Genomic DNA, 19,418 nt, shown 5'->3' on the forward strand with positions numbered 1-19,418 from the left:
CTTTTGGATGTGGTGATACCCAAGGTCGTGTTTTGTGATTTTCAATCTTTTAAATATAAAATTTGATTTTCATATGTGATGGGACATAAGGGGATCTTTATTCATTCATTTTATAATTTTTTTCCTTTTTTTGAAAACTTTTTCTTTTACTATTTTACTTTGTCCCAGTGTGGGACATGAACAAGTGATCATTTGATCACTTGATCTATGTAATACAGGCGGTCCCCTACTTAAGAACACCTGACTTACAGACGACCCCTAGTTACAAACGGACCTCTGGATGTTGGCAATTTACTGTACTTTAGCCTAAGACTACAATAAACAGCTATACCAGTTATCACAGGTGTCTACAATAAAGCTTTATTGTTAATCCTTGTTCTAATGACAATCCAACATTTTTAAAATCCAATTGTCACAGAGACCAAAAAAAATTTGGCTGGGGTTACAATGATAAAGTATACAGTTCCGACTTACATACAAATTCAACTTAAGAACAAACCTACAGAACCTATCTTGTATGTAACCCGGGGACTGCCTGTATACTGCAATACTTATGTATTGCAACATATTACATAGTCAGCCTATGCATTCTGCATAGACTTACAGGAACTCTGCCGGCAGTCTCGAGAACTTCATAGGTCCTAGGACCACTCTAACACTGCAGCGTTTGTTCAAGCACTAGCAGCTGCTTACTTTAGTAAGCAGCTCTTGGTGCCGAAAATGTGGGTGACAGGTCCTCTTTAAAATCCTGCATCCTGGTGGTAGATCCTAACAGTCCTTTAACATTTGCTTTATATTTATGTTTTTAGCTGAATTTCAAAAGAAACCAGGACTTACTTGTTGTTAAAAGTACATATATCAAGTTAATTGGTTCTCTGATTTTCATGCCAGGTAAGTGGATTCAGAGGCAGTTTTTCTATTATATTAATGTTCAGCTCTTAAAGCCCTATCTTTGTTATATTTCTTGTAGGATACATTGTAGTTTCAATTGTGTTCAAATAGGTTACTTATAACTCAATATCTAAAATGATTTCACTTTTTCTGGATTATTATTTTTAATATTTAATTAAAAATAATATTTTTATTTCATAATTTTATCCCCTTTTGTCTCGAAAGGGGACATGATCACACAGTTTTCTACAAAACTGATCAATCTTATTTCTGTTAGCATAAAGCAAGATATAGTAAGTGGTTAACTATGGAAAGTCCAGGCTGCCTACTATGATAATACATCGGCATCCTTCACTTGCACAAGAGCTGTGTGTATCCTTATTAATATAGCGCCATTATATTCCATAGTGATCTATAAATAATAGGGGACATATATATATAAAATACTACATTACAGAGTACAAACAGTCATATGGGACAATAGTAGTTCCTTGTTTTTACATGTAATATATTCTGCTGCTCTATATTTCATATTGCATGTACAGCATCCTAAAACGCAATGGTGCTGTAAAATAATATATATGTGCTAAAAATTATAGCTGCCTTAACAGAAGTAATGTATAGTAAATATGTTCATTCTCTTCTGACAGTGTGCCACGTTGCATCCTTAGACGTTAAGGCACAACTACGTGAAGATGTCCTCCTTCCATGTACAGTCAAATACAAGGATGAATTTGATTACAATATGCTTGTAGTTCACTGGCAGCGACCAGGAAATGACATTGTGGTCCATACCTTCTTTTATGGTTCCAGCCAACCTGATTATCAAGCAGATCACTATCGAAGTAGAACAGAAATGTTTTATGACTTATTGCCTTTTGGTAATCTGTCATTGCTTCTGAAGAACCTGTCTGAATCAGATGCTGGGATTTACTCTTGTCACAGCATTCTAAAGGAATCTTCAGGATTTGTCACAAAATATGTGAACCTTACAGTTGAAGGTAATATTTAGGATCTTACCAGACTTTATGATTAATGATTTATGATTATTTATGATACTGTTTTTTTTATTGACCCTTTTCTCTGATTAAACTTAACGGCCACATAGGCAAGTACAGAAAAAGTGGTTTTGGCTGAAACCCTGCATTCAGTGGTCAATAGTCAAATGATTTTGAAGGTAGTACGAGTTTACTCACAAAATCCGAGCCGATAACCTCTTCACTATGTTCACATTGGGGCAGATTTACTTACCTGGTCCATTCGCGATCCAGCGGCGCGCTCTCTGCGGTGGATTCGGGTCCAGCCGGGATTCACTAAGGTAGTACCTCCGACGTCCACCAGGTGGCGCTGCTGCGCTGAAGTTCCCCCGAGGCCCACTGGAATGCCCTGAAGTTCACCGGCCTATTTCTGGTGAAGGTATGCGCGAGTCCTGCGACACTTTTTTTTTTAAATGCTGCGGTTTTTCCGAATCCGTCGGGTTTTTGTTCGGCCACGCCCCCCAATTTCCGTTGTGCGCATGCCAGCGCCGATGCGCCACAATCCGATCGCGTGTGCCAAAATCCCGGGGCAATACAGGGTAAATAGGCGCAAATCGGAAATATCCAGGTAACACGTCGGGAAAACGCGAATCGGGCCCTTAGTAAATGACACCCATTATGTTTCTACCATCTGCTAAGTGAACTGTCATAACGGATATTTTTAATGGATACCAAAGGAAGACCATCTGTTTGCATTGGTTTGACAAAGTCTTCAGTGGTATATCTATATATATATATATATATATATATATATATATATATATATATATATGCAATCTTCAGAGGAGTATGCTGCACGCTGAGAAAGCAATAAGCGGGGTAGAAGCGGAGGGGGGAGAGGTAAGCCAGCAGGGCCAGGTGGGTAGCTGGGTTACTGTACATAGAGGTGGTAGAAAGGGGTCAGAGAAAAGGAAGGCCAATTCTGACTCTGAACATCCAAGCAAAATTGCAAAATTGTGCAATGATGTAAGGAGGTCAGTGTCAGAAATGGCAGCCCTAGCGGATCCTGCTCTCCTTAACAGCCGGGGGAGCAGACCAGCTAGTAGTAGGGTGGATGGGAGTGCAGGTAAGCCAAGGCAGATAGTGGTTGTAGGGGACTCTATAATCAGGAAGACGCATAGAATAATTGGCCTCAACCAAATGGTTTGCTGTCTCCCTGGTGCCAGGGTTCGGCATGTGGTGGAAAATGTGGTGTGGAGTGGGGGGAAGGACCTCCAAGGTAGTATTCTCCGGAATCCTACCTGTGCCATGTGCTACACAGAGCAGACAGCGGGAGCTTAGGGAGTTAAATGCATGGCTCAGGTCCTGGTGTAAAGCAGAGGGATTTGGGTTCCTAGAGCATTGGGCTGACTTTTCATTGGGGTACAAGCTGTTTTCCGCAGATAACTTGCACCTAAATGGAAGGGGGGCTGCTGTGCTGGGCAAGAAGATCCTAGCAGGGGTGGCGGAGTATTTAAATCAGGATTGGGGGAGGAGGAAAAGGAAGACACTAAAGGGATAGACAGGTCAGAGAGGGGGCAGGTTATGTTGGTGGGTGGTGAGGTGGGCAGTGTATGGGGGACTAAAGTAGTGGATAAGGAGATCCACAAGTTACAGAACAGTGGTGAAGATATATGTGCTGGTAAAATTACTTTAAATCAGATAAATAACTGGAAAATTAAAGTGTATGTTCACAAATGCCAGAAGTATCACAGGCAAATTAGGCGAGCTTGTGGCTCTGGTATTACAGTGACAGTTAGATGTTGGTGTAGCGGAGACATGGCTCGATGCATCACATGGGGTGTTAAAATTCAAGTTTTTGCACTCTTTCAGAAAGACAGGGCAAATAAGGAAGAGGTGGTGTATGTCTGTGTGTCAGAAGAGACTTAAAAGCGATTGTGAATGAGACAGTGGTCTCAGAAGAGTGTGAGGAGGCTGAAACTTTGTGGGTTGAAATTCAAAGCCAGAAGAGCTTTGGGAAAATTATTTTTGGTGTAATTTATAGAATTATAGAACTTTGAATTTTAAGGCGGCTAATTTCCAGAAATTCAGGGCTGCACTACAGGATATAGACTGGGATCAAATACTGTCAAATGATGATACTAATGTTAAATGGGAGAAATTCAAATCTATCCTGGGTCATCATACTTCTAAATTTAATCCAAGGTAAAAAATATAGACGGGGCGAGATTACACCCCTCACAGCTTACAGCTACAGTTAAAAGGGCAATTAATAAGAAAAAGAGGGCATTTAAAAAATATAAATCTGACGGGTCACCTGAGGCTTTCAGTACTTACAAAAACTTACCAAAATCTGTAAAAAGGAAATCAAATCAGCCAAAATGCAAAATGAAAGACAGATGGCTAAAGATAGCAAAACAAATCCCAAGAAATTTTTTAAGTATATCATTGCAAAAAAAAAGGGTCAGAACAGGTTGGACCCCTTAATTCTGAAAATGGGGCATCAGTAACTCTAGACCAAAAGAAGGCGGAGACACTTAATAGGTTTTTTAGCCCCGTTTATACGATAGAAGAAAGAACTTCTGACATGGGTGGTGCCAGTGGGGGTCATGCATCCTGTAATATACTAGACTGGCTGAATGTAGACATGATTCAATCTAAGCTCAATAAAATCTATGTGTACAAGGCTCCTGGATCAGATGGGTTACACCCCAGAGTTCTTAAAGAACTCAGTTCTGTTATTGCTGTACCGCTGTCTAAAATCTTCAGGGATTCAGTAATGTCTGGTGTGGTGCCAAGTGACTGGCGCAAGGCAAATGTGGTGCCACTATATAAAATGGGCTCTAGAACTTTGCCAGGCAATTACAGGCCTGTAAGCTTAACTTCCATTGTGGGGAAAATATTGGAAGGGTTAGTAAAAGACTATATAATGGAGTATGTGACATCAAATAGTATAATAAGTGACAGCCAGCATGGGTTTACAAAGAATAGAAGTTGTCAAACCTTATCTGCTTCTATGAAGTGGTGAGCAGGTGCCTGGATGGAGGAGCTGCTGTAGATATTGTTTTCTTGGACTTTGCAAAGGCATTTGACACTGTCCCTCATAGACGCCTGATGGGTAAAATAAGGTCTATTGATTTGGCAGAAATCATTTTCAAGTGGATTAATAACTGGCTGAAGGATCATATCCAGAGAGTTGTGGTCAATGATTCCTACTCGGAATGGTCACCAGTTATGAGTGGTGGACCCCAGGGTTCTGTGCTTGTCCCACTACTATTTAATATATCTATTAATGATATAGAGGTAGGAATTAATAGCACTGTGTCTATTTTTGCAGATGACACCAAGCTGTGTAGTGTGATACAGTCTATGGAGGATGTTCATAGGCTGCAGGGTGACTTGGACAAACTGAATGTTTGGTCACCCACTTGGAAAATGAGGTTCAATGTGGATAATTTAAGGTTATGCACCTGGGGGCTAATAATCCAAAGGCAAAATATGTCCTTGGGGAGTAAATCTGGGAGAGTCCCTTGTTGAGAAGGACCTGGGAGTACTAGTAGATCATAAATTGAATAACTCATGCAATGTAAATCAGCTGCCTCTAAAGCCATTAGGATCTTGTCATGTATCAAATGTGGTATGGACTCTTGTGATAGGGATGTAATATTACCACTGTACAAGGCATTGGTTCGGCCTCACCTGGAATATACTGTCCAGTTCTGGGCACCGGTCCATAAAAAGGATGCCCTGGAGCTCGAGAGGGTTCAAGAAAAGCCACAAAAATGATAAGGGGTATGGCTGGTCTTAGTTATGAGGAAAGATTAAAACAACTAGATTAATGTAGTCTGGAAAAGAGACAACTACGAGGGGACATGATTAATTTATATAAATATACACTCACCGGCCTCTTTATTAGGTACACCATGCTAGTAACGGGTTGGACCCCCTTTTGCCTTCAGAACTGCCTCAATTCTTCATGGCATAGATTCAACAAGGTGCTGGAAGCATTCCTCAGAGATTTTGGTCCATATTGACATGATGGCATCACACAGTTGCCGCAGATTTGTCGGCTGCACATCCATGATGCGAATCTCTCGTTCCACCACATCCCAAAGATGCTCTATTGGATTAAGATCTGGTGACTGTGGAGGCCATTTGAGTACAGTGAACTCATTGTCATGTTCAAGAAACCAGTCTGAGATGATTCCAACTATCCTGCTGAAAGTAGCCATCAGATGTTGGGTACATTGTGGTCATAAAGGGATGGACATGGTCAGCAACAATACTCAGGTACGCTATGACGTTGCAATGATGCTCAATTGGTACCAAGGGGCCCAAAGAGTGCCAAGAAAATATTCCCCACACCATGACACCACCACCACCAGCCTGAACCATTGATGCAAGGCAGGATGGATCCATGCTTTCATGTTGTTGACGCCAAATTCTGACCCTACCATCCGAATGTCGCAGCAGAAATCGAGACTCATCAGACCAGGCAACGTTTTTTCCAATCTTCTACTGTCCAATTTCGATGAGCTTGTGCAAATTGTAGCCTCAGTTTCCTGTTCTTAGCTGAAAGGAGTGGCACCCGGTGTGGTCTTCTGCTGCTGTAGCCCATCTGCCTCAAAGTTCGACGTACTGTGCATTCAGAGATGCTCTTCTGCCTACCTTGGTTGTAACGGGTGGCGATTTGAGTCACTGTTGCCTTTCTATCAGCTCAAACCAGTCTGCCCATTCTCCTCTGACCTCTGGCATCAACAAGGCATTTCCGCCCACAGAACTGCCGCTCACTGGATGTTTTTTCTTTTTCGGACCATTCTCTGTAAACCCTAGAGATGGTTGTGCGTGAAAATCCCAGTAGATCAGCGGTTTCTGAAATACTCAGACCAGCCCTTCTGGCACCAACAACCATGCCACGTTCAAAGGCACTCAAATCACCTTTCTTCCCCATACTGATGCTCGGTTTGAGCATTTACATGCCTAAATGCACTGAGTTGCCGCCATGTGATTGGCTGATTAGAAATTAAGTGTTAACGAGCAGTTGGACAGGTGTACCTAATAAAGTGGCCGGTGAGTGTATACTGTATGTTTTAGTATATGATGTATATTTACACATGATGTATATATTACACTATGTGTATGTACTATAGAGTATGTGTGCAAATTTGATGTGTGTATACAGTATGTGTGTACACATGTATGGATGTGTAAATACTGTGTGTGTTTATTCTGTATGAGTTTGAATAACCTGTAAGTATTAGTGTATAAATGTATATATGAGTGCATAAATGTGTGCGTATAAGTATATACAAGTTTATAAAAATGAGTGTCCACAGCTTCATCTTAACTATCCCAGCCTGCATCTACTATCAGGCTGTGTGCACCATTCCTGCGGACCACTCTCCATGAGCACAACGTTGCCTGCGTCTGATCCCTGGATACGGCTGTTTACCACCACGGGCTTCCTCATCCATTACCCAGGGACCTATCTTACAGACACTCAGGAGTTGCCCCAGGGAAAATCAGTACATCAGCCTCTCTCTCCATATTTTTGCACACACCACCTGCTGGAGACCTGCCAGGCTGTAGCACAGCCCTCCGGTCCCCATACCAAGCACCGGAACATCAGCGTGCTCTAGGCTGCAAAAGCCAACCACTCCGGTATTCTGGGCCCCGGCTGCCTCCAGGCCCCAAGAAAAGGCTAGGCCCTGTGTTTGGGGGGGGGGGGGGGGGAGGTTGCACAATGTTACCACAACATGTCATCTCGGTTGTAGCTTTTGGATTGCGTTTCAAAACACATGTGTTAATGTGGCATAAGTAAATGTAAATTTATACATGTTTTAAATTTCTTTCAAGGGAGATCTGAGGACCAGATTGAACAACATAACTATCACATTTTAGCATGGATATGCCTTACAAGTTTGGCTTTCATTTTGGTTTTCTTCTTTCTGTATTATAAATGGAAAGTGAAAAGAAATAAAAAACATGATGAAGGTAAGTGGTAAAATGTTAGTAATATACATTGTAAAAATAAAAAGCTTGCTTATAGTGGGTGAGGACACAAAACGCGGAAACCTCTGCATGCACTGCTGCATCCACAGCCCTACAAACATGTAGTGGTCATTTTTTTCCCCCGTGTGTGCGGCCTCCTCTCCAGCGCACAGCAGTATGCTCACCCGGATTGTCCTTTAATACAACTACTGCTGCACTCTGACCATCTGGATTCACCAATATTTACCACAGGACGGTTGTGGGACATGCAGTAACTCCCAGACATTTCATGCAAAAAAACTATTTGTTCCTTTGTGCAGCCAGCAGTGGTGGTTGTATCTAAGGACATCTGTCCTTCATTTCTAAGGAGCCATATGATTACATTTACCGTTTTAAGGCACTTCTATTTTTCTGACTTGTTTTGTGGAGCAAAAAAAGAGACCAGCTAAAAGAAAGTCTATCTTTCCCCATGTGTGCGGCCTCCTCTCCAACGCACAGCGGTATGCTCACCCGGATTGTCCTTTAATACAACTACTGCTGCACTCTGACCATCTGGATTCACCAATAATTACCACAGGACGGTTGTGGGACATGCAGTAACTCCCAGACATTTCATGCAAAAAAACTATTTGTTCCTTTGTGCAGCCAGCAGTGGTGGTTGTATCTAAGGACAGCTGTCCATCATTTCTAAGGAGCCATATGATTACATTTAGGGGAAATTCTCTTGACACAGATATTTTTTTTAATAACATTCACTTGAAGAAATGTATGTACATGGCAGATGAATTAAATTAAATTAAATGTTTTTGCCCACATGAGAATATCCCTTTAATAATGGGGATATTTATTTATAAAACCAGTTATTTCCTAATTAAAGAGAAACAGCACCTTTCCACAGCCTCCAAAACACCCCAATCATCAATTGGCAACGTGTGTAAGTTTTCCCAGAAGCAGAGATTGCGTTTGTAAAAGCAAATCCCATTGGAACAGGGCAAGGCTCGGCCCAATCGCATATGAGTTTCCATAGAAATGCGTGAGATCGGTAATGAGTATGTAAACAATGCAAAACACTGGGTGCTTGTTACCGATCACATGCGGTTCAATGGAAACAAATCTAACATGCTATTCCAACCAAGGCGGTATTTTCATTAAAATCTTAGTTTATTTAATCATTTTAAAAGAATGGCAAGGACACTGTAAGTTTAGGAGTGTCTAAAAATGCCCACTTCTGTAAAAATGTACTAGTGCTAACAGTAAAACATGTAAAAAATGTATTAATTTTTTTTTTGTTGCAGAAAATGAGGTCCTTCTTCCAATCTCACAAGGTAATTTACTTATATTACTGATTTTTGAAGGATGCATAATCTGTAACTTTTCTATAATAGAGTGTGCCTGATCATGACATCCAATTTTAGAAGTGAAGGCTAAAGCTTAAAGGGGTATTCCGGGAATATGAACGTCTGACACAAAAACCCTTAATGATATAAATAAATGAATACAACAATACTCAATGTCATTAGTCACAAAACGGAGCTAAAATAATATGATTTTATGATTTACAAAATTTATGGCCTCTCTAAAGTAGGTGGAGTTATCACTAAGATGGCCGCCACTGGAAACTACAAGTTCCATGATCCTTTAGTTCTCAGTAACTCCTCCTACCACTTATGCTCTGCTAACAGTGATGATGTAACAGGTTTTCTTGCTCTGTTACCATAGTAATGATGTGTAACTGCCATCACCACAACACTGGCCATACTGGATGCACTGCAACCAACCGACTACAGCCAAACGTAGTGGTGATCACATGACCCTGCCCAGGCAGGTACAGGACATGTGATGTGGACATGTGACCAGCGGCCATCTTCTTTTCTGCGACGGACCGCGCAGAGGAAATTAACGGACTGATTAAAGGGCCGGTAGCATTTTAATTCTTCATTACTGTCTATGTCACTAGCATTTTCTGCTAAGGAGAGCAAAATTTTAAATAACAACTAATTATACATAAGCTTATATTTTGAGTGCCCACTTGTATATGAATTATGCTGATTCCTGGAATACCCCTTTAACTGTTATTCAGTACAGTGCTTTGTTTGAATTGGCTTGCTGTTATTAGTATCAGTGGTGTACTGCTGAGGATAGTGATAGTCGGTAGTGGTCATGTAGATTGAGACACATAGGGGTAATTTATTTTAGCATTTCAAGTGGAAAAATTTTTTTCCCCTTTTTTGCGCCCCTTGCGCCTTAATTTATGAAGTGTCGGCGACACAATATTGGTGTTGTCGACTTGTTCTATTTTTTGTCACAAAATTGTGGCGCCACTTGTGAATCCAACCATTTTCTGGCGCTTCTATTTTTCTGACTCGTTGTGTGGCGCAAAAAGAGACCAGCTAAAAGAAAGTCTAGGAGTTTTTAACCTTTTAGTCCGTGCACCAATTCATTAATCCCTTGCACCACTTTTTGGGTGCATTGGGGTATTTGCACAATTTTTCCAAACTTTTTCAAGAAGTGCACTTGAGTTTGCCGTGTAGCAGTAAACCTGATTTGTGTCTAAATAGTTTTTGCATTTCTCCTGCCTCCAGATGTTTGCGCCTGAATCTACCAAAGACCAAAGAGGTGCCATAAAAAAGACTCCCCAAAAAAAAGACTCACTAGACAACAAAAATAGCTCAGGGAAGGGAGAAAAAGATAAATGACTCCCTATATGTTTATTTTGCTGCTTCTGTTACTTTAAACTTATGATTGCCTGCCCCCTGTGTTTTTTTAGCCCAAATTTATTATGAGGCATGCTTCTTGGGACAGTTCTCTGTCTGTCTTGGGAACTCGGCTGACATATTAAAGTGGCTTTTTTTTTTCAAAAAGTCGCAAAAAAGGAATAAAAAGTCCCCGCATATACGCTATCAGGAGACTGGCGTGACTGTGTGACTTTATATACTCCTTTTTTAAAAATGTCACAAAGGTTTGACAAAATAGAAAATTGGTGCAAATAGAAAATGTAGAATTTTATTAGTGAAAAGTTGTAAAAAACCTTAATGCAGCTTTTCTGAGACTTTTTTTTACGCCCAAATGGGCCAACAAAAAACCCAAATCTCTTTATGGTACATGTTTTAATCTGTGTTGTACATAGGGAGGCTTTTAAATTTAAAGAACATTTCACACACAAAACCGTGATTACTGCTCCCACTTTCTGTTTATAGAGTGTTAAATGCATGTGGCACCATGGTAGCACCCATGGACATTATTGTTACATTGTTGGTACCCTTATGTTAAATTTTGTCAAAATCAATTAATGTAAATGAGACATAAAAGGACTAGAGATGAGCGAGCACTAAAATGCTCGGGTACTCGTTATTCGAGACGAACTTTTCCCGATGCTCGAGTGCTCGTTTCGAGTAACGAGCCCCATTGAAGTCAATGGGAGACTCGAGCATTTTTCAAGGGGACCAAGGCTCTGCACAGGGAAGCTTGGCCAAACACCTGGGAACCTCAGAAAAGGATGGAAACACCACGGAAATGGACAGGAAACAGCAGGGGCAGCATGCATGGATGCCTCTGAGGCTGCTTAATCGCACCATTATGCCAAAATTATGGGCAACAGCATGGCCATGACAGAGTGACAGAATGAAGCTAGATAGCATGTAAAACATCCAATAATTGACCCTGACACTATAGGGGACGGCATGCAGAGGCAGCGGCAGCAGCGGCAGGCTAGAGAGTGGCATGGCGACATACCCTAAATGGACTCAGGCTTCAAACCAATGGGTGGCAGAGAGGAACCAAAGGAGGTGAGCAAGAAGCGCTCAAATAATATCGGTACATGATAAAAGTTTGCCAGTATATTTTGTGGATTACACAGCAGGGTGGCGACAAAGTTAACATGGAAGCCATGAAAACAACCCAAAATTCTGCCTGACACAGCTCGTTTGATAAGGGGACCATGTATGGAGGCAGTGAACTAGTAGTAGATTAAAGGTGCTGCAGTTCAAACTATGTTAGTTGGTTCTTGGCATGGAGCTGGCGCTCCGCTGCCAGGCGAGCTTTCGCCAATCCAAGCCCCTGTCTCTAGGCTACTCCCCAAACAGCACTTCTAAGAACCTTTTGTATAAGATCAAGTGTAGTAGCGTTCTTATAAGTTTAGGATATGGCGGGTGAGGGGAATGTAAACAGATGCGCAAGAAGCGCTGAAATAATATCCGTAAATGGTAAAAGTTTGCCAGTGTATTTTGTGGATAACACAGCAGGGTGGCGACAAAGTTAACAACTTTGATGTGGAATCCATGAAAACAACCCAAATTTCGGTCTGACACACCTCGTTTGATAAAGGGACGATGTATGGAGGCAGCTATATGGACGACTTTTGGAGGTAGCAATGGAGACAACGTGTGGAGGCTGCTATGGAGACAATTCAATTTGGATAGTGCCTGTATGTGGCAGTCCAAAAAAGTTTTCAAACCAGAGGAGCAGGTAGGTGGCCCTCCATAAAAATGGAATAGATTGAGTGCCTGTATGTGGCAGTCCAAAAAAGTTTTCAAACCAGAGGAGCAGGTAGGTGGCCCTCCATAAAAATGGAATAGATTGAGTGCCTGTATGTGGCAGTCCAAAAAAGTTTTCAAACCAGAGGAGCAGGTAGGTGGCCCTCCATAAAAATGGAATAGATTGAGTGCCTGTATGTGGCAGCCCAAAAAAGTTTTCAAACCAGAGGAGCAGGTAGGTGGCCCTCCATAAAAATGGAATAGATTGAGTGCCTGTATGTGGCAGTCCAAAAAAGTTTTCAAACCAGAGGAGCAGGTAGGTGGCCCTCCAGAAAAATTGAATAGATTGAGTGCCTGTATGTGGCACTCCCAAAAATTGTTTAAAACAGAGGACCGGGTCGGTGGCCCTCCAGAAAAATTAAATGCATAAAGTACTATAGCTAGAGCCAGTGGGCCCTGTAAAAAAATAGCCAGTTTCCTCTGCTTTACTGTACAAAGAGGAGGAGAAGGAGGAAAATGAGGAGGAGGAGGAGTGGATAAATTATTCAGGTTGAGCTTCCTTCACCTGGTGGAGATTGGAAATTAGGAGAAATCCAGGCTTTATTCATCTTGATAAGCGTCAGCCTGTCAGCGCTGTCAGTCGACAGGCGTGTACGCTTATCGGTGATGATGCCACCAGCTGCACTGAAAACCCGCTCGGACAAGACGCTAGCGGCAGGGCAGGCAAGAACCTCCAAGGCGTACAGCGCCAGTTCGTGCCACATGTCCAGCTTTGAAACCCAGTAGTTGTAGGGAGCTGTGTGATCATTTAGGACGATGGTATGGTCAGCTACGTACTCCCTCACCATCTTTCTGTAAAGATCAGCCCTACTCTGCCGAGACTGGGGACAGGTGACAGTGTCTTGCTGGGGTGACATAAAGCTGGCAAAAGCCTTGTAAAGCGTACCCTTGCCAGTGCTGGACAAGCTGCCTGCTCGCCTACTCTCCCTCGCTACTTGTCCCGCAGAACTACGCACTCTGCCGCTAGCGCTGTCAGAAGGGAAATACTGTTTCAGCTTGTGCACCAGGGCCTACTGGTATTCATGCATTCTCACACTCCTTTCCTCTCCAGGGATGAGAGTGGAAAGATTTTGCTTGTACCGTGGGTCCAGGAGAGTGAACACCCAGTAATCGGTGCTGGAATAAATTCTTTGAACGCGAGGGTCACGGGATAGGCAGCCTAGCATGAAATCTGCCATATGCGCCAGAGTACCAACGCGTAAGAATTCACTCCTCTCACTGGCCTGACTGTCCATTTCCTCCTCCTCCAACTCCTCCAACTCCTCTTCTTCTGCCCATACACGCTCAACAGTGAAGGACTCAACAATGGTCCCCTCTTGTGTCTCGCCAACATTCTCCTCCTCTTCCTCCTCATCCTCCTCCACCTCCAACGATATGCGCTGAGAAACAGACCTAAGGGTGCTTTGGCTATCAACAAGGGAATCTTCTTCCCCCGTCTCTTGTGAGGAGCGCAAAGCTTCCGACTTCATGCTGACCAGAGAGTTTTTCAACAGGCCAAGCAGCGGGATGGTGAGGCTGATGATGGCGGCATCGCCACTGACCATCTGTGTTGACTCCTCAAAGTTACTCAGCACCTGACAGATATCAGACATCCACGTCCACTCCTCATTGTAGACTTGAGGAAGCTGACTGACCTGACTACCAGTTCTGGTGGAAGTTGACATCTGGCAGTCTACAATCGCTCGGCGCTGCTGGTAAACTCTGGATAACATGGTCAGTGTTGAATTCCACCTCGTGGGCACGTCGCACAACAGTCGGTGAGCGGGCAGTTGGAGGCGGCGCTGCGCTGCCCTGAGAGTGGCAGCATCTGTGCTGGACTTCCTGAAATGCGCACAGATGCGGCGCACCTTCGTGAGCAAATCAGACAGATTGGGGTATGTCTTGAGGAAACGCTGAACTATCAGATTTAACACATGGGCCAGGCATGGCACATGTGTCAGTCTGCCGAGTTGCAGAGCCGCCACCAGGTTACGGCCGTTGTCACACACAACCATGCCTGGCTTCAGGTTCAGCGGTGCCAGCCACAGATCAGTCTGCGCCGTGATGCCCTGTAATAGTTCTTGGGCGGTGTGCCTTTTATCGCCTAGGCTCAGCAGTTTCAGCACCGCCTGCTGTCGCTTAGCGACTGCACTGCTGCTGTGCCTAGAGCTACCGACTGATGGCGCCATGCCCACGGATGGTCGTTCGGAGGAGGAGGTGGAGGAGGGGTGGGAGGAGGAGGAGGCATAGTAGGCCTGAAACACCTGGACCGAGGTAGGCCCCGCAATCCTCGGCGTCGGCAGTATATGACCAGCCGCAGGGTCAGACTCGGTCCCAGCCTCCACCAAGTTAACCCAATGTGCCGTCAGCGATATATAGTGGCCCTGCCCGGCAGCACTCGTCCACGTGTCCGTGGTCAGGTGGACCTTGTCAGAAACGGCGTTGGTCAGGGCACGGATTATGTTGTCTGACACGTGCTGGTGCAGGGCTGGGACGGCACATCGGGAAAAGTAGTGGCGGCTGGGGACCGAATACCGAGGGGCGGCCGCCGCCATGAGGCTGCGAAAGGCCTCGGTCTCTACTAGCCTATAGGGCAGCATCTCCAGGCTTAGCAATCTGGAAATGTGCACATTAAGGGCTTGGGCGTGCGGGTGGGTTGCACTATATTTGCGTTTCCGCTCCAGCGTCTGGGGTATGGAGAGCTGAACGCTGGTGGATGCTGTGGAGGATCGTGGAGGCGACGATGGGGTTTTTGTGGCAGGGTCCTGGGCAGGGGGCTGACTATCAGCTGACACAGGGGAAGGAGCAGTGGTGTGCACGGCCGGAGGTGAACGCGCTTGTTGCCACTGAGTGGGGTGTTTAGCATTCATATGCCTGCGCATACTGGTGGTAGTTAAGCTAGTAGTGGTGGAACCCCTGCTGATCCTGGTTTGGCAAATGTGGCACACCACAGTCCGTCGGTCATCCGGTGTTTCCTTAAAGAACCTCCAGACTTCTGAAAATCTAGCCCTCGCCGCAGGAGCCCTCGCCACGGGAGCTTCACTAGTTGACACATTTGGCGCTGATGCACCAGCTCTGGCCCTGCCTCTCCGTCTGGCCCCACCACTGCCTCTTCCAACTTGTTCTGGTCGAGGACTCTCCTCCGTCTCAGAAGCACTGTGTTCACCCGGCCTCTCAACCCAGCTTGGGTCTGTCACCTCATCATCCTCCGATCCCTCAGTCTGCTCCCCCCTCGGACTTCCTGCCCTGACAACAACTTCCCCACTGTCTGACAACCGTGTCTCCTCATCGTCGGACACCTCTTTACACACTTCTTCCACTACGTCAAGAAGGTCATCATCACCCACAGACTGCGACTGGTGGAAAACCTGGGCATCGGAAAATTGCTAATCAGCAACCGGACAAGTGGTTTGTGACTGTGGGAAGGGTCCAGAAAACAGTTCCTCAGAGTATGCCGGTTCAAATGGCAAATTTTGCTGGGAGGGGGCAGACTGGGGGGGAGGAGGCTGAGGTGCAGGAGCTGGAGGAGTGCCGATTTCGGTGACATGGGTGGACTGCGTGGAAGACTGACTGGTGGACAAATTGCTCGAAGCATTGTCGGCAATCCACGACATCACCTGTTCGCACTGTTCTGGCCTCAACAGTGCTCTACCACGAGTCCCAGTAACTTGAGACATGAACCTAGGGAGTGTAGCTCTGCGGCGTTCCCCTGCTCCCTCATCAGCAGGTGGTGTCTCACCCCGCCCAGGACCACGGCCTCTGACCCCTGCAGTAGTTGGACGCCCACGTCCCCGCCCTCGTCCTCTACCCCTAGCCCTCGGGTTAAACATTTTGAAAATGAGAGTTATAACTTTAATTTTTTTTTTACCTTTTTTTTGTGTTTTTTTTTTTTTTGTGTGTTTTTTAGTTTTTAAAACCAAACGATGCTATCCTATTGCTATGGCTATTTTCTAGCCAAGTATGAAAGCACACTGCTATGCCAGATGAGATGACGCTGAGTTATGAAAAAAATAAACGTAAAATAAAAAAGGAAATGGCAGACTGTGCCTAATTGAAATCCAACCCCGGGCCCTAATAAATTTTCCCACTTCGGTCTTTGCGATGGATATGTGCGTCACTAAGCGCAAAACACAGTGGTCGCAAGTCTCACTCCAAATTGCTCACAATTTGCTAGTAGATGCACTGCAACAACTACAGCCACCAGCACATCAACCAGAAATCAAATATATATAACGCTACTGTAGGCGTAAGTAAGCCGTTTGGATTCTCCTATGGCTATTTTCTAGCCAAGTATTAAAGCACACTACTATGCCAGATGAGATGACGCTGAGTTATGAAAAAAATAAACGTAAAATAAAAAAGGAAATGGCAGACTGTGCCTAATTGAAATCCAACCCCGGGCCCTAATAAATTTTCCCACTTCGGTCTTTGCGATGGATATGTGCGTCACTAAGCGCAAAACACAGTGGTCGCAAGTCTCACTCCAAATTGCTCACAATTTGCTAGTAGATGCACTGCAACAACTACAGCCACCAGCAGATCAACCAGAAATCAAATATATATAACGCTACTGTAGGCGTAAGTAAGCCGTTTGGATTCTCCTATGGCTATTTTCTAGCCAAGTATTAAAGCACACTACTATGCCAGATGAGATGACGCTGAGTTATGAAAAAAATAAACGTAAAATAAAAAGAAACTGGCAGACTGTGCCTAATTGAAATCAAACCCCTAATAAATTTTCCCACTTTGGTGTTTGAGGTGGATATGTGTGTCACTAAGAGCTAAACACAACGGTAGCAAGTCCCCCTGCTAATTCCTCACAATATGGTACTACTACCACACTACTAGTGCCAGCAAGCCCAGCCACAAGCAAATAAAAAAAAAAGGATAACGTTATTGTAGCCCTAAGAAGGGCTGTTGTAGAATCACTCCTGCCTAACAGTAAGCTAATAGAACACCCTAACGCTTTCCCTGACCAGCAGCAGCTCTCTCCCTAGCGGCATCCAGACAGAGAATGATCCGAGCAGCGCGGGCAGCGGCTAGTCTATCCCAGGGTCACCTGATCTGGCCAGCCAACCACTGCTATCGACGTGTAAGGGTACCACGTCATGCTGGGTGGAGTGCAGAGTCTCCTGGCTTGTGATTGGCTCTGTTTCTGGCCGCCAAAAAGCAAAACGGCGGGAGCTGCCATTTTCTCAAGCGGGCGAAATACTCGTCCGAGCAACGAGCAGTTACGAGTACGCTAATGCTCGAACGAGCATCAAGCTCGGACGAGTATGTTCGCTCATCTCTAAAAAGGACCTATCACCACCTCACACATAGGAGATTAACAAATCCAAATGTAGGGCCTTATTCACAGATTCAGGGGCACTTTGAATTTTTTCTCCCCAACGATTGCGGAGATATAAGTCCCAGTATTTGACCATTATAATCCTGTATACTGTCAGAGTGGCGATGTGTTTTATCATAATCGTCTCTGATACTATCAGCAGCAATGCCTATAGTTGACCACCGAATAGAGGTAAAGCCGGTTGTAAAGTATATGTCTACATTAATACAACATAATAACCTCTAAAAATATATACACCACCAAAGCCTAGGGCTATGATAAAGTACATGTAAACCTATTTTGTCTACCTAAGGAAGGAGACAGATCCAGGACATAAACATAATACAAATATAATAAGATAATGCTTTATTAAATTCAACATACAAAAACCATAAAAGAATTTTCTGATAAAAAATGTGCAGCCACAAATGGTGGTAAGCAGACAAAGGAGTGACACCACTTGGACACAAAGGGAGAAAATTACTGCATTACATATTTTCTGGGGATCAGGTGAATCAGGTATTTATGTACCGTTATAGTCCTTTAATATAAATGTAAAGTCATATTGCACTTGCCCCAAGAAGGTTTTAAAATGAACAGGGTCTCTTACCCATAATCAGACAGCAGGCTCCCAGGTCCAGGGTGACTCCAGCCCCGAAGCGCATTTCAGCTCAAATGAGCCTTCGTCTGGGCTCATTTTCTGTCTGACTTTGCACTGAAAAGACCGTGCAAACTGCTTCCACATGTGTTTATAAAGTGTCTGCACGTTCAGTTTTGTCTCTTGGCTGCACTGTGTCCAACAAGACATGTTCTACATCATTTGGTTAAAACGGTAGACCTTCAAATTTGCAGACCCCCCCCCCCCACCTCTTGCCAAATATTGATTTTGTAATACAAAGCTTAGCTACTACACAACACCATAATACACACTTAAAGGGGTATTCTCGTCTGGGCACTCACATTCAGTTTCATTAATATGCCATATGTAAACATTTCTTCAATTAGATGTTATTAAAAAAAATGTTCCTGAGTAAAGATAATTTCTCATAAATGTAGCCATGTGGTCCCTTTAGAAACAAGATGGATTCCTCAGATACGGCCACCTATGCTGGAGGGATTGCACAAAGACACAAAAGGCTTTGGTATATGAAATATCCGGGAGTTACTACATGTCGCACAGCCACCCTGTGGTAATGATTGCTGAAGCCTGGTGGTCCGGCAGGACAATATAGCGCAAGTCTGGCCACCACTGCTAGAGTGTGACATGGTCGTATCCGAGGAAGCGGATCTCGTTTCTAAGGGACAGAATGACTACATTTACGAGAAATTATCTTCACACAGGAACATTTTTTTTAATAACATCTAATTGAAGAAATGTTTACATATGGAAAATGAATTTAATTACTGTATATACTCGAGTATAAGCCGACCCGAGTATAAGCCGAGACCCCTAATTTTACCACCAAAAACTGGGAAAAACTACTGACTCAAGTATAAGCCGAGGGTGGGAAATGCATTGGTCAAACCCCCCCAGTAGTATACAGCCTGCCAGCCCCCATGTAGTATTTAGCAGCCCCTAGTAGTATACAGCAGCCCCCTAGTAGTATACAGCAGCCCCTAGTAGTATACAGCAAGCCCCTAGTAGCATACAGCAAGCCCCTAGTAGCATACAGCAAGCCCCTAGTAGTATACAGCAGCCCCCTAGTAGTATACAGCAAG

The 19,418-nt window shown here is 44.1% G+C and overlaps 1 protein-coding gene across 4 annotated transcripts in view; it reads left to right on the forward strand.

Annotated features, from left to right (window-relative positions):
- LOC140127167 (uncharacterized) overlaps positions 1 to 19,418 on the forward strand; it is a 47,981-nt gene that overhangs the window by 16,344 nt on the left and 12,219 nt on the right. For all 4 annotated transcript variants that reach the window (XM_072147528.1, XM_072147530.1, XM_072147529.1 and 1 more), the window contains 4 exons: positions 810 to 891; positions 1,542 to 1,892; positions 7,725 to 7,862; positions 9,155 to 9,184. In XM_072147528.1, the coding sequence (XP_072003629.1) occupies positions 810 to 891; positions 1,542 to 1,892; positions 7,725 to 7,862; positions 9,155 to 9,184 (601 nt within the window). The remainder of the gene's footprint in view (positions 1 to 809; positions 892 to 1,541; positions 1,893 to 7,724; positions 7,863 to 9,154; positions 9,185 to 19,418) is intronic.

This window comes from Engystomops pustulosus, chromosome 4 (genome assembly GCF_040894005.1).
Source record: "Engystomops pustulosus chromosome 4, aEngPut4.maternal, whole genome shotgun sequence".
NCBI classification, from domain to species: Eukaryota; Metazoa; Chordata; class Amphibia; order Anura; family Leptodactylidae; genus Engystomops; species Engystomops pustulosus.